At 38.0% G+C, this 13,960-nt stretch overlaps 1 protein-coding gene and 1 long non-coding RNA gene across 7 annotated transcripts in view; one reads left to right on the top strand and one right to left on the bottom strand.

Moving 5' to 3' along the window:
• Positions 1-13,960, bottom strand: part of ATP11A (ATPase phospholipid transporting 11A) — a 119,401-nt gene that overhangs the window by 74,792 nt on the left and 30,649 nt on the right. For 5 of the 6 annotated variants that reach the window (XM_064407834.1, XM_064407836.1, XM_064407837.1 and 2 more), the window contains exon 1: positions 3,767-3,863. The exons of the other annotated variant lie outside the window; for it this stretch is intronic. In XM_064407834.1, the coding sequence (XP_064263904.1) occupies positions 3,767-3,817 (51 nt within the window). In that variant the 5' untranslated portion in view covers positions 3,818-3,863. Of the gene's footprint in view, positions 1-3,766; positions 3,864-13,960 lie in introns of those variants that run through there. 6 annotated transcript variants of the gene reach the window in all.
• Positions 3,966-10,553, top strand: LOC135295269 (uncharacterized). The gene is made up of 3 exons (XR_010357308.1): positions 3,966-4,019; positions 4,843-5,038; positions 6,153-10,553. It is a non-coding gene; the product is annotated as an uncharacterized LOC135295269 (long non-coding RNA).

Raw genomic sequence — 13,960 nt, 5'->3', positions numbered from 1 at the left:
AAGAGAGAATTTCAGGAGGGGAAAGTAATTTACTTTTGCCATCTAGAAACAATTAACCTTTCTTGGTTTTAGGAGGCATGCTATTAGACAATTCCTTAGAAATAAAACAGAACTACATTTAATAAAGACAGAGGGAACACCAGGCATAGACCGCAACTTGAATCATTGCAGGAGACAGTACAAACAGAAAAGGAAAGTCAACATTTTTTCTTATAAATAAGCAGCTATGACTAAAACCAAGGAAAGCAGAAAATATTTTCACATTTATTTTACTTCTAGAATATGACTGCATCTGAGGCCTTGCCACAGCAGCCATATCAGTTATCACACCAAAAAGAACACCCCTGGAAGCAAATAGCTACTGTAGGTCTAGTGCAGAGCAAGATTATGAGTCTACCAGTTAATCTGCTAGATTTTTTTCTAGTACACATGGCTCCTAAGAAGTCAATTATACACTGTACATTGAATTCAAATGGAGCAAGTGTTCTGATAAGAGGAGATAATGACTTACTTTGTTTCTTAATGTAAGTTGATTATGTGCTTATGCAAGAGGCTATCCGCGGCAGCTGGAATGTTTTACTTCAGCTGAGCCACGACCTCTCCTCAGTGGGGCACTGTGAGGTGGAAATGGCACTGGACCCACCATTGGAAGGAAAGCAATGTTCACACCATTTTGACAAGTTCTGGCACATGCAAGGAGTAAGGATATTATGCATGAAATCCATCACAAGTGAGTTAAATCTGCTATTGTTAAGAAAGCTTATAACTTTTAAGGAGATGTATTATGGACAATATTCAAATAGTCAAGAACACTGGGGTTTAAATGGGGGGTTTTGTTGTTTGTTTTGTTGTTTTTGTTTGGGGTTTCTTTTTTTAGTGAAGATATAACATTACAAAAGGAAGAAAACTGAATTCAACTGCAAACTTCTAGAAATAAAACCTGCAGATGCTTTTGTGAGGACACTAGCAGGAAGCTATTAAGCAGATAATGGTTTCATTTGCAATTTGGGTAAATTTTTACATTTACAGAAAAAGGATAGTATAGAAGCTGTGCTGAAACATATTTGCACTTAACATAAATCTTTTCAAATGAAAAGAGTTGAAGTCCTAAAAAAAAGTCCTATCAGAAAACCACACCTCCAAGTAATCTTAATATGCTATAAAAATACTTACTGGAGACAAATTCAGATTTCATTTGCACACACACTATACACATTCATAGCACCCTCTCTTGACTCATAGTACTAAGCTCTATTTCAAAGGTACAAACGGCCAAAAACACCACGATTTTTTGTATATATTAGTTGAAATCTTGAGTGAAAACAAAGCAAGTGCTATAAAACCTGAGTACATATGTTAAGTCATTTGTATTAGAACCTATATCATCTCTCCCATATACTCTATAATAAAAAAACCCATAAAATGATGCCTCAGCTCTACATAAAACCAAAAGTGTGTCCTTGTAGCAAGCAATGCTAACATTGCACTGTTAATGGGGAGGAAAAACAAAACAATAAATTGTATGTTTTTACTTATTCCAATGGAGCTACTGTGAAAAGAAAGACTTGCCAACTCACAAACATAAAAGTTACAATGATCTAGTGTCCCTGTAAGAACAGTAGTAATGTTCTTTGTAAGCTGCTTAGATTTCCTTAGTAGTAATTATTTTACAAGGCACTTTGCTACACGTCTGTAAATTCAGTATCAAACTTAGCTGGTTTAGAAAACCTTGACTTTGGTACTTGGGGAATAACTATTGCTTCATTCATGACCAACAAAAAAAATACAATGTCTCTACAACAGTGTTGTGTCCAACTGATGAAGCTGCTTGCTTCAGCTCTACTGAGAGCACAGAGGTTACAATCTACTGTTTTCTACTTTGAGGTTACAATCTACTGTTTTCTACTTTGCCTTACTGCAGAAAAAAACCCATAAAGTATCACACTTTCAGAGAGCTCTTCTGCATTTGCTCAGGGAACTGAAACACGATGAACTTTAGAAAGTGCTTTCTCTTTGTGTGTGTGCAAAGGGAAGTGAGCTAGACCATGGAGATGGGAGGGACAAGGTGTCACAAAGCAACTTTTTCTGGAAATCCCCATCATCTAACAAATACCTATCCCTTCCAAAAAATGCTTAAGCAAGTAATTCTCCCTCTCCTTGTTGCTATATGCAGCTGACAATTTTGAAGATCTGCATACTTTAACAGTAGCAGAATCGCAGAATCATTGAATGTGCCGAGTTAGAAAGGACCCATCAGGATGGAGTCCAACTCCTGGCCCTGGTCAGGTCACCCCAAGAGTCACACACTGTGCCTGAGAGCATTGTCCAAACACTCCTTGAACTGTCAGGCTTGATGCTGTGAACACCTCCCTGGGGAGCCTGTTACAGTGCCCAACCATGTTCTGGCTAAAAACCCTTTCCTGATATCCAACCTAAACCTCCCCTCACTCAGCTTCCGACTGTTTGCTCGAGTCCTGTCACCAGTCATGAGAGTGAAAAGCAGATTTAATAATCAGTAACAGTTATATTCAAATTCACTCTTTGGAGTGAAGAGAACAAATACTTTGCAGGCTGCTTTTTAACTCTTAAAGTATTTAAATCTCATAATACAGTAACACAGAACATGTCTAAAAATTACTCAGATCTAGATTTAGAGACAGCATATGAACTTTACTAGTGTGAACACTGTGAAACATCTTGCTTTTTTTTATCCATTACATGGAATGTGCATTGCTTCAGCAGTCTATGGTTCTATGGCATGAAATAGTCATTTCTATGCTTCTCTCAATTTAATCAGTACAAGGTTATTATCCAACTCTTAGACACTGTCTTTGTTTCAGTGTTGGAGAGAGAGCAATAAAAAGCCAGATTTCTTACAATGTAGATACCAGAACAAGGAAGAAATAGCATACTGGTTTTGTTCTTAGGGGTGTATAGTGATCTGCCTACTCCTAATGTTTCCATTTTAATTTTACATACCTGCAGTAAGTAAAATATTATTTATACATCTTTTTGTGCTTTGTTTATACATCTGCACAGATATGAAAATGGACACATGGAAAAGGATTTTCCTTAAATGTGATGTTAGCTGAAAACCTTATAGGTAAAACACAACCAAATTCTACCTCCTAAATGTTTTGGTTTCAACTTTGTTTCCCTTTTAATCCCTCACCTTGGTATCAACATCCTCATTGATGTCTCCACTGTGGAAGTCTAGGCATTTCTAAATATGATAAAGTTTAATTCAACATTAGATTAGCAAATATTCAATAGTTAGGAATACTCATAAAAAAACATGGTTTTGTCTTATGTTTTATGAGGTACAAACTTGGTGTACCTCAGGTAGATCCTAGAGAGGAAGGGACATAAAAGGCCACACCATGACCCTTGCAAGCCCTCCAAGAAATACAAAGTGTAGGTATTTCCTTCTTACTTATTCACAATGGGATTTGTTTAGCAAATTCAACTGAAGACTGTCTGGTAAAAGAGGTGAATAGCCAGCAAGCAGAGGGGTACATACTGAAGGGGTTAGACTTACTTAATAGGGGGCAAAACCTTTGTGATCTGTAAAAATACTGGACTCCATAATGCTCTTTTGTACTTACAATATAAAATTTAAGTAATTCTAGATGACAGGAGATGTTAAAAAAAGAAAACTTTAAAACGAGAAAGAGCATGGAGGAAGTGTGTACCGGCCAAAGGCGTGGAAAACAAGTAGCACACTATGGCACTGGCCGAAGGAGGCCGGGCAACAGGATGAACCCACCTGGGGATGAAGCTCCAGGCACGGGGCACGAAGGGGGCCGCTCGCCACCATGGCAGAGCCGGGCCGGCCCCTCAGGGCCCTCCACCAGGCCCTGGCCCTGAGGGCCATGGTGGGAGCACCAGAGGGAAGGCAGAGCTGGGCTGCAAACGCAGGGCAGGGCCCCGGTCACTGCCAGGCCCGCACAGGAGGGTCCCCAGAGGCGGCAGCACCCGCCAGAGGCCAGGCTCTCCCGGAACATCAGAGGCGCACGCAGGTAAAGCTGGTACGGCTGCAGAGCCCCGCTGCAAGGCCGAGCACACCAACCTCACAAGGGACCATCCACACTCTAAGCATTCACACTCCACTGACACAAGAGTTTTTGAAGTGTACACATGAGGTTGAAGGAATTTGATTGCTATGATACTCAGTTTCCTTATGTTAAACATTTTTCCAAACAATTTATTTTGAAAGTCTGCAAAACCAAACCCTGCCGTAGCCACACAGCTGCCACCACGTTTAGCAGAGCTCCTAAATTCTGGCCTGACAGACAAAGTGGAACATCACTGAAGTTTCCAGCCCCCGGGGCCACCACAGTGGCCACTGCTTTACAGTGTCAGAATGCCATGACTTGGCAGAGTCTGCCGAAACCCTGGCCTTGACCCCACTTAAGGAGGATCTAATCCTTGTTTGGCAGCCCCCAAGCACACAAGTAACTTAGTCACCATTGCTTCAAACATGTGACAGATGCCAGTGTACAGGCACAATCATTTCATAAAGTCTTTCTCAGGGGGAAAAAAAAAAAGACATGGAAAAATTGCATCTTCAGTACAAAACTGCTGACACACAAAATTCCCCCTGTGACAGTAGAGCCACCTCAGTGGCCTTTCTGTAGCTTATGGCCATATGGTAATGCCATCACCACCAGAAGGGTTGAGCAACACAAATCAAGCAGCTTATTCCATACCTCATAAGATTAAGACTAGTATCAGCTAAAAAAGCTTCTTCACCAAATATCTATAAGATGCTGTGAAAGCAAACAAAGAATTTCTAAAAAAAATATAGCACTGAAGAAAATGAATGTCAAATTTTATTTATAGGCATGGGGATAGGGAAGTCATCCACCTGAGAACATCTCATCTAGTGAAGCACAAAGAAGTTCCAGAGAGACAACCTGTACAAAAAATGCCGATTTGCACTGAGGATGCAGTATTGTAGAATGATTGTCACAACAACCTCTTGCTGCTGAAAGAAACAGAAGCATCTTCTCCTGCTATTCTCATCTTCTGAACAGAGGTATTTTCCCATATCTAACTCTTGGTATGACTTCATCTCTGGAAGCATATTTGCTCTGAAATATGTATTATGTTAAAACTGAGTTTATACGGAGTTACACAAGATAGACAAAACACAGTCCCTTACTGCTGCCTTGTTAACCTCCCAATCTATCAGTGTTTTCAGTTCCAAGTTTTTTTAATACTGTGGATCAGTTCACACCACTGAATCAGTTGAACTATCAGTACAGTAAAAGAGAACAGGAAACAATGCAGCCCCTTCTCAGCACCTGAAAAAGACAAATTCAATACTAGTTGTTACACTGACTTAACCATTTTTTATTTTCTATCGTAAAACTGGGGAAAGATCGGCAACTACTATACTTGGAAAGTCCTTTCCTTTAAGGAGAATCACAGTTAATTTAATTGACAACTGTTCAATTTGGTTTCCATTCTTAAAGCAATACATTTAACCTGTACTCACAGCCATTTAAAACTTCTTTACACTACCCTTCAACTACCTTTGGTTTTTGTACTGGTACACAAATTTCCACAAGCTAATGAACTCCCTCAATTAAGGCTTGAAGGTGGTCTGGAATTGTGTGTTACTTTAAAGTACTATTCATCTTTGATCATATTGCAAGAATCTTGTATCTCTCCCATTTTATACAGAGCCAACATATGGCCAGCTTTCTGATTTCTTCTCTTCAACATTAGCCAAGTAGTTCCAGTGTCTCTGAAATGATCACACATCAGAAGATCTAAGAACACACTTATTCTTTTGAAATGCCTCCAAAAAGGCTATTCCTCTTTTATTGCTAGCTTGTCATTATTGGTTCGTGCCATTTCCTTTAAAAACGAGTGGCTCTAATGCTATTGATTTAAGTGGTTCCACTCCAGGGAGCTCACATTAAATTCAGTCAAATGATGTAATGTATTGGATTGTCCTATCATCTTAGTTAAAAAATTCTCTCGGTTACAGAACAAGGCTAGGCTAAGAAAAGAAATCACCTTGGCAATTCCTTGGAATTAATAAATAAATGAGATGGCCCATACTTTTCCTTCAAGTTACAGCAAGTAATAAGTCAATACACATCAAATCTATTACTTTATTTTTTTTCCCCATTCTCCTGTAGGTCAATAAGAGAGCAGATCACAGCTCTAATTACAACAATTACTTCCAGTGATGCCAATACGATCCAATCAAAGTTATGTGAGGCTGTTTTAAGGAGATTATTACTACTTTCCCAAGACTCAAAATTGAAAAATCAATTATGAGATGTCTATTTTGCAACATTTTAAAACTTGCATCCTCTCCAGACACTTGCTTTCTTCCAGCTCTCTAAAAATGTTCAGCTTTTTCTTTAAACATCCCTAGAGTGACATTCAATACCGATACACCAGGATTACAGGTCAGCATTGTCTTGTGGGCCAAGTACAATAACAAAGGTGCTTTCACACACAAGCTGTTAATGCTTTTTCCTTTCAGAAAAATGGAACAGGAAAAAAAAAAGCACTGTAAGGTATTTCAATTTGCTCCAAATTACATCAATACACAAAGTAATTCCTTAAAGGTGTTTTCTACGATCATTTAAGCATCAATTCCAAGCTTCAGTAATTACTGTGAGAGTGGCAAACACATCGTACCTTGTTTTAATCCTGGGGGAAAAAAATCACCAATTTCATCATCACTTAGATCTGCTGAAGTCATCTTTCCTGTGTTTCTCCCCCTCCCAGACAGAGCCAAGAACCAACACTGCATGTCAGTTTCTGGCATTTAAAACAAAAAAAAAAACTTCTTCAGCTCGGCCTATTACAAATGCTTCCTTCAATATAAAACCTAACAATCAACTGAAGAGAAATGAAAAGTCAAACCAGGAAAATACCATACATGCTGAGCAAGTAAACCTCAGGATCTAAAGGTTCCCGAGCTCAGGCTCTAGAGAATTCAAGTAGATCAATTTCCAAGGTCACAAGACCTTCAATATCCAACTTTCAAACATAAACAGAAATCCATCAGAAAAAGGCAAAGGGGGAAAGGTCATCTGGTCACAGATTTCTACAAAAACACTGCTAACCTTGTAAATTCAGAAGAGTGATGGATTTCGTTAAACTGTTTTATGCTGCCTGGTAAATCGTGTCTGCTCAATGTGCCTATTTCTACATAAAGCTTTGAAGGTTCTGAACACATTAGGCATAACAAACATATTTGAAGTTGACAAAACATGGGTAATCTTCTTCATAATCCATTGAGAATAAAGACCTACCTTACACAGGGGAAGGGCATGTTAGGTCATGCTTCACTAAGTCCTTGCATTTGGCTTGTTCCTATAAGCTGGAAATGAGCAACAACAAAGAAAAGCCCAAGGCACAAAAAGCCTCAAGCACAGAAGAAATGTTTGCCTTCCACTTATCAGTGTCACTCCTGACTTCTACTAGGAATCTATATACTACTAGACAAAATTAAATCTGATACCGTTCTTCAGTAAAAATTACTGTAAAGCCAGTCAATGACACAATATTCATCCTTTTGCCTTCCTGGACCAGAAGTCATCAGAATGACTTACCTATGTAGCACCATTTCCACAAATCAAATTTGCATAGGCCACTTTCCACTGCACATCACCAAAGGCATAAAACAAGCCATGTAATTGATGTTTTCTGTACCACATCTAAGTTAATAAGTTAAACAGACAAAAATCAAGTAATTTTAGGATAAACAGTGACTTGACAACCACTTGATCATCACCAAAACCTTCTTTTTATGTAGAACACATACCAATCAACAAAACTACTTCACTCTTGAAGTCAGGTATTTAAGGCCTTCAGAAATCTTATACATCTCAATTTGCTTACATAAAATAAACAATCACCACATCAACTTCCCTCCATCATTACTTTTCTCTACATAACACATGGTTATTTCTAACTGTAACAATCTTCATTTAAACATGGAATAAACAAGCAAAAAATAAAAAACCCTGTAAGATTCTCTCAATGTGCCTAACCGTACCCATACTGATAAAAAGCAATCTGCATCTCAAATTTTTCCTGCTATAGACATGAATAAATTCCTCCCTCCCTCAACAGTTAAACTACTAACTCTGAAGCAGTAAAGAAGACACAGCCCATAACCAAAAATTTTTACACTGTTAGCAACTGACTTTCATATATTTGCGATGATACTGCAGAAAAATCAATGTTCTTTCTGAGAAGCTTTGCCACCATCCCATGCCCTTCCATCCTTCACTCACAACACTGTAGCTTGCCTTATTCATCCAAAAGGCACAAGACTCTGTCGTTTTTCAAAATGCAGTGTTATTTTATTGTGTATACAGTATTTAGTAAATATTGCTCCATTTCGAAAACTAAAAAAAAGTTTCTACCCCTTCACTCTATGTTGACAGAAACAAAATAAAAATGCTTTGTTATGGGACTATGCTGGCTTTTCTTCTTGAAAAAGCAAAGTACTTGGAATTACAAACTTCAGTTTCTGTGTTCTGCTAATAAGAGATTAGAAGTTAACAATGCACCAAATGTTACAGAAAGTAAGATTTACTTGCTGGAACAAACAAGACATTACTAATATCCACTAATATTAAAGCCTTAAAAAAATCTGCAAAAAATTTGCAATCTACTGATCTGCAAATTGCAAATACTGCAGGTTTTACTCTAGCATCACAAAAGAAAACTTGAATCAGATTATCATATTACATATAGTGCTACACACTGTCAAGTTAAAAAAAAACCCAAAACAACAGGGTTTGAGTTTCCTATACAGCTTTGTTCTTAACTGTATTCAAAACAACATGACCTAAACAACTATGGTGGGAATGAAACAGAATTATTCTAGAAGAAAATACTTTTGTTAATTAAAACAGTTCCTCTTCCATGAAGGAAAAGTAAGTCATAGCATAAGCTGTTAAGTCACCCAGACATAATATAACAAGCAGCATCCTCTTACGCAATCTGTCTCTTGATCCAGTTTTCAGATAGTTTATGTTGCCACAACCTGGATATATGGAAGGGGAAATAAAATAAATACCATAATCTAACAGAAAAATAGTTTTTGTTAAACATATGACAAGATCTTTAATCACTTATTGTAGTTCCATCTCTAAGTTTTGGTCTCTCAAGGCTGCCATACATGAGAACTCTCTTTTCCCTAAAATATATCAACATTTTAATAAGATCCTTCTCTGTGGTTCCACTGTTTACATTACCCATTTCAGCTATGAAAAGTTGCTTTGTATTGTCTTCCTCCTGGGAAAGCTTTTTTTTGCATACATACTGACAAAAAACTTCCATTGAAAAATCAAGTCTCACACTGCGCTCTCAAAACTAAGCCGGCTCATCCTGTTCTTTGCTGACATGCAATTCCAACAAAAGAACAAAAAAATCTGATCATAAACACACCTTACCTTGAGAACCTTCCCAACTGAGTTCAGCGTGAGTCAACACGAAAGTAGCTTTCAGGCTATTCTTTATTAAAGAGTAACAGAACCATCAGCTAGGTCCAAGATCAATCCAGCAGCAGGACCACACACTGCACTGCTGCTTGATGTGTTATTTCTGTAAGTCTCCCAAAAATGGTTAAAAATGTTACATGGGCCGCTGTGTAGGGGAATGTCTGTGTGTAGGCAGGGTGGAGTTGATATTCCACAGAGATTCTCAAGTCTGTTATCTTTTCCTTTGAACCAGAACAAAAGAAATACATACATACAATATTATGCTGTGCTGGGTTAGTGTTGGACTTTACAATCTCAGATCTCATTTTCAACCTAAACCATGTTAAGATTCCACTGCCCTGCACTGTACTACAGGGAGCCAAAAAAAAAAAAAATCAGAGTAGAATTTTTCTGGGGAAGTGTCAGATAATGAAAGCATGGAAGCTGCAATGTGTCTGGATGACATTTAAGTGTGAAAAACGTGTTTTCCTATAAAATACAAATTAATAAAAAGGAATCAGTCATGGATTCCTAGGTTTTTCAGAACAGCAAGCATGCAGCCTGGCCAGTAAAGCAAAGTACACCTACAGCTGGGGACTAAGCAGGACCAAGGCCTGGGCAAAGCGAGGATCACCCACACCATTGCACAGAAACAACCACAAGAATGTTTTACAGAGTAGTGGTAAATTTTGATGACAACACAAAGCTAGACACCAAAAGAGGACTGGGATATTTTATTACAATACTTTGAGAACTGTAGTAAAAAAAGCTGTAAAATTTAATCATACAGAGTATAAACTGAAGCACCTCTAAGGACGAAAAGTAAAAGCTGTGGCTATAAACTGGTGTTTCATCAGCTGGGAAAGGGCCAGAGGATGGGCCTGTAGGGAAAGAAGTGGACTGCTAACATTTTACAGCGCATGGGTGGCATCTAAATAAAAAAAGTACTATTCCAGCCTTCCTTATTTTATAAAAGATCAATCTAAATCAAACCAGGCACACAGCAGCTCTATATAAATAATCACAGAGCCTTTGTGATGAGAAGAAATTAACCTTTCTTTGTCTAGAAAAACCTAGGAATCCATGACATTTAAGTGCGAAAAATGTGTTTTCCTATAAAATACAAATTAATAAAAAGGAATCAGTACTAAAATGTTTGGTTTATGAACAGATATGCAAAAATTGAAAATGAAGATTCCAAACAAAGCAATGAAATTTTGGTTGTTTGTAGAGGTGGTTTTTGGAAGAGGGGTACGAAAAAGTTTCCAATGGGAAAAAAGTTCTAACAACTCTTCAACTTGGCAAACTGATGACACAAATGCTGGCTGGCTGCCTGGAATATGGAATTTTACACGAAAGAATAAAAGCCAAAAGGCATCTGGGAGAGAGAAGGTACTGCTCATCATTTGCTCACAAAAACATGATCTCTCACTGAGAATTTTTTAAGTCACCACCAATCTGTGTATTTCTTCCACTGTTAAATGTGTTAACATTGCACTGAAAAATGTTAAATCCTAAAGTATTTTTCATTACAGGAACATACTCACTTGAAATAATATGAGACTTTATTTTACTTCATCTATACAGAATATTTCAGAACAGGGTTTAGAAAGATATCACCTGCCATCTGTTCTAGTAGAAAGTTTCTAACAACCATAACATTTCTAATTGCTTATTTAGTCTATACTTAAAATGTCCTTCCACCCCAGAAAACTTTCTGCTGACAAACATGACAAGACAGACTACTACACCTATACATGTGTATTTATTGGATACATATATTGTGCAGTCAACAGAACTGGTAATAGTCAGAATTGAAAACTAATGCAGCTGTCAAACCAATGGAATAAGCTCAGACTTTGTTTCATTCAATTATCTAAGGCTAGCAGTCTGTAGTCTCAAAGCTGAAGATCACTACACCTACATTAACAAAACCTCAACACTAAGAAATAGGATAGCCTGTTCTAATTGCTATAGATGAACTTCAGAAACAAAACCAGCAAAATACATTAAGAGAATAGTACAATCCTAAAATGTTCAAGCCTTCAACCTGCAGTACAATAACTACAGTCATTAAAATATTGCTGCCTACCATTGAGGATACTCCACTGGGTTAAGAGCCAGCACAGCTAAATTTAACCATTTTATGGAGATTTTTTTTAAGTTCATGGGTGTCAGTTTTTAAGTGAACATCAGAGCCCTTAGTTAAAAAAATCAAGTCCAAGTGGCATGGCTGCTCTTTGCTTAAACAAAAACCTGTCCATAAGGTACCAGCAGACTCCTGCCCCAGAAAACAGTGCCTGAAACTGGGAGTATCCCCATAGTATTATATGGGGATGACTTATGATGTCAGAAGTCTCATAAACATCCTCTTTAATTACACTAACACTGTAATTACCTTAGTTTTGCAATAAGATTTCTACAAAACATATTTAGGGCTAAAAAGGTGACGAACTAGAAGCAACACGCAATCAATTATCACTGTCTAAGGCAACCTGTTCTTCCCTCCTAATTCCCTGTTAAGAGCATTCATAGCCTGCAACACAGGTAAGTGAAGCAACTTCTGATCTCACTCCAGTATGATCAAGTCAACATTAAGTCATAGTGTCAGCACAGACAAAGTGATCTTGCGTCTGACTTGCTGCCCAAAGATACAGATAAGGAATAAGAAGCTGAGAGCAACTCCACAGAAGTATCTTCTGCCTCAGAAGGTGATGATGCTTCTTGGAGGCACTTTGTGTGTGCGGTACTCACTGAATTTTTAAAGTATAACAGGTCATTCTGGTGAAGGACACCTCAGCAAAAACTGGCACAGCTGTTTAAACTTCCTAAGCTATGGCTAATGGAAAGCCATCTACTTCAGCCTTTGAAAGGCCCATAAATAGTATCTGGTGGGCTGTCATACAATATTAACATTATGCAACTTCCCACAAAATTCTCCACTATAATAATGGCCTAACTGTAAGCAACAGATATAACAGTGTGCTAGAAATATTTATAGCTGGCTTCAAATAACAGAATCCCTACAGTTGGAAAGGACCTCCAAGATCAGAGTCCAACACCTTGGATCACCATCTTGTCAACCAGATCACAGCACTAAGTGCCACATCAAGCTGTTTCATGGTTTCTAACAGTATTTAACTCACAGACCAAACACCAGCTATCTAGTGGTTGCAGGCAGCAAGAACTGAAGTTTTAATGATCCCTAAACTTCAGAACCATACTTGGTAACTGCTAACAGAATCACAGCTAGGCATCCTTGATGGTTCCCTGGGTACAATGAGCCCCATACTGCCAAAGCTGAACTGTGTTCAACACTGAAAGGCAGACAACTATTGGGTCATAGGAAATGAGGGGACCAAAGGGACAGGAGATTAAGAAATGTGAGTTTACACCAAGGGATTACCTAATATGAGGTTGACTGCACACTGTCTCTGTAAAGCAGCTGTGTCAGAATTTGCCTTGAAGTATAAATGAGTCTTTAAACTCTATCTTAACTACAAACACATGTATGTAAGACACCCAGACTGCTGGCATAGTACTAACACATATGACAAAGGCAACTGGGAAGACAGCAAAACTACTCACAATTTACTGTGAGGACATGGCAATAAATAAAAAAAAATTATCTCTACACATGTCTACAGAAGCTTATTTAGTACTCAACTGAGACAAAGTTCACAAAATCCTGCCTGATGATATTAGAACTGTAAAGCACTCTTCGGACATGACTGTTCACCAGAGACATCAGAGGAAAGAATTTCATTCTTTTGAAACAAGAAGAAATAGATGTGACATTCAAATCTAGCGTCAACAAAATACACTCTTGAGCAAAGAAAATAGCATGTGCACAGGAACAAAAATACATCATGTGTAGAAAGACAAAAGAATTACTATTGAGGAAGAGAATAATCTCAAGAGGTGAAGTGTGCCCTGAGCATAAGAAAATCAGTACACTCTCATTTTCCATGCAACTCCTGAGCCCTTCCAGGCAACACTAGTATCTGCAAGACAGCACCATATAAGTGAGTCCAAGAAGCAAGAGAGGCTGGAATGAAGAGGGGAAAAAAATTACTAAAGGAAAAGAGGAGTAATGAAAATGAAAACAGCAAATAGGCAGAAGTCCTCTGAAAAAAACCCATTTTTCTTCTGAAATAAATCTGACACATTTCAATGTCACTAAGATGAAGTTCCTGGTAAATATGATTCCACATTTAAAAGGGAGCTACACACAACATAAATAGAGAAGCTATTCTATTTCTGACAGAAATCCATTTAAGAAAGACATGCTCTACTAGCAAACTGCTGAGCAGCATTGACACTTAAACAATACACAGATCAGGCATTTATTTCATACTTCATCAGCATCTCTAAGATTCTGTCATTTTCCATGGGCATTTTCTGTTTTGTGGAAATAAGCATATAACATGATTTTTGCCACAAAAATGCTTTTTCTTTCGTAAGCACTGATATGAATACTGCAATCCACTTGCACA

The sequence above is a fragment of the Passer domesticus genome, chromosome 2, assembly GCF_036417665.1.
Source record: "Passer domesticus isolate bPasDom1 chromosome 2, bPasDom1.hap1, whole genome shotgun sequence".
Lineage (NCBI taxonomy): Eukaryota > Metazoa > Chordata > Aves > Passeriformes > Passeridae > Passer > Passer domesticus.
Note: the sequence above shows the minus strand (reverse complement) of the source record. Positions and strands in the feature narration are given on the sequence as shown.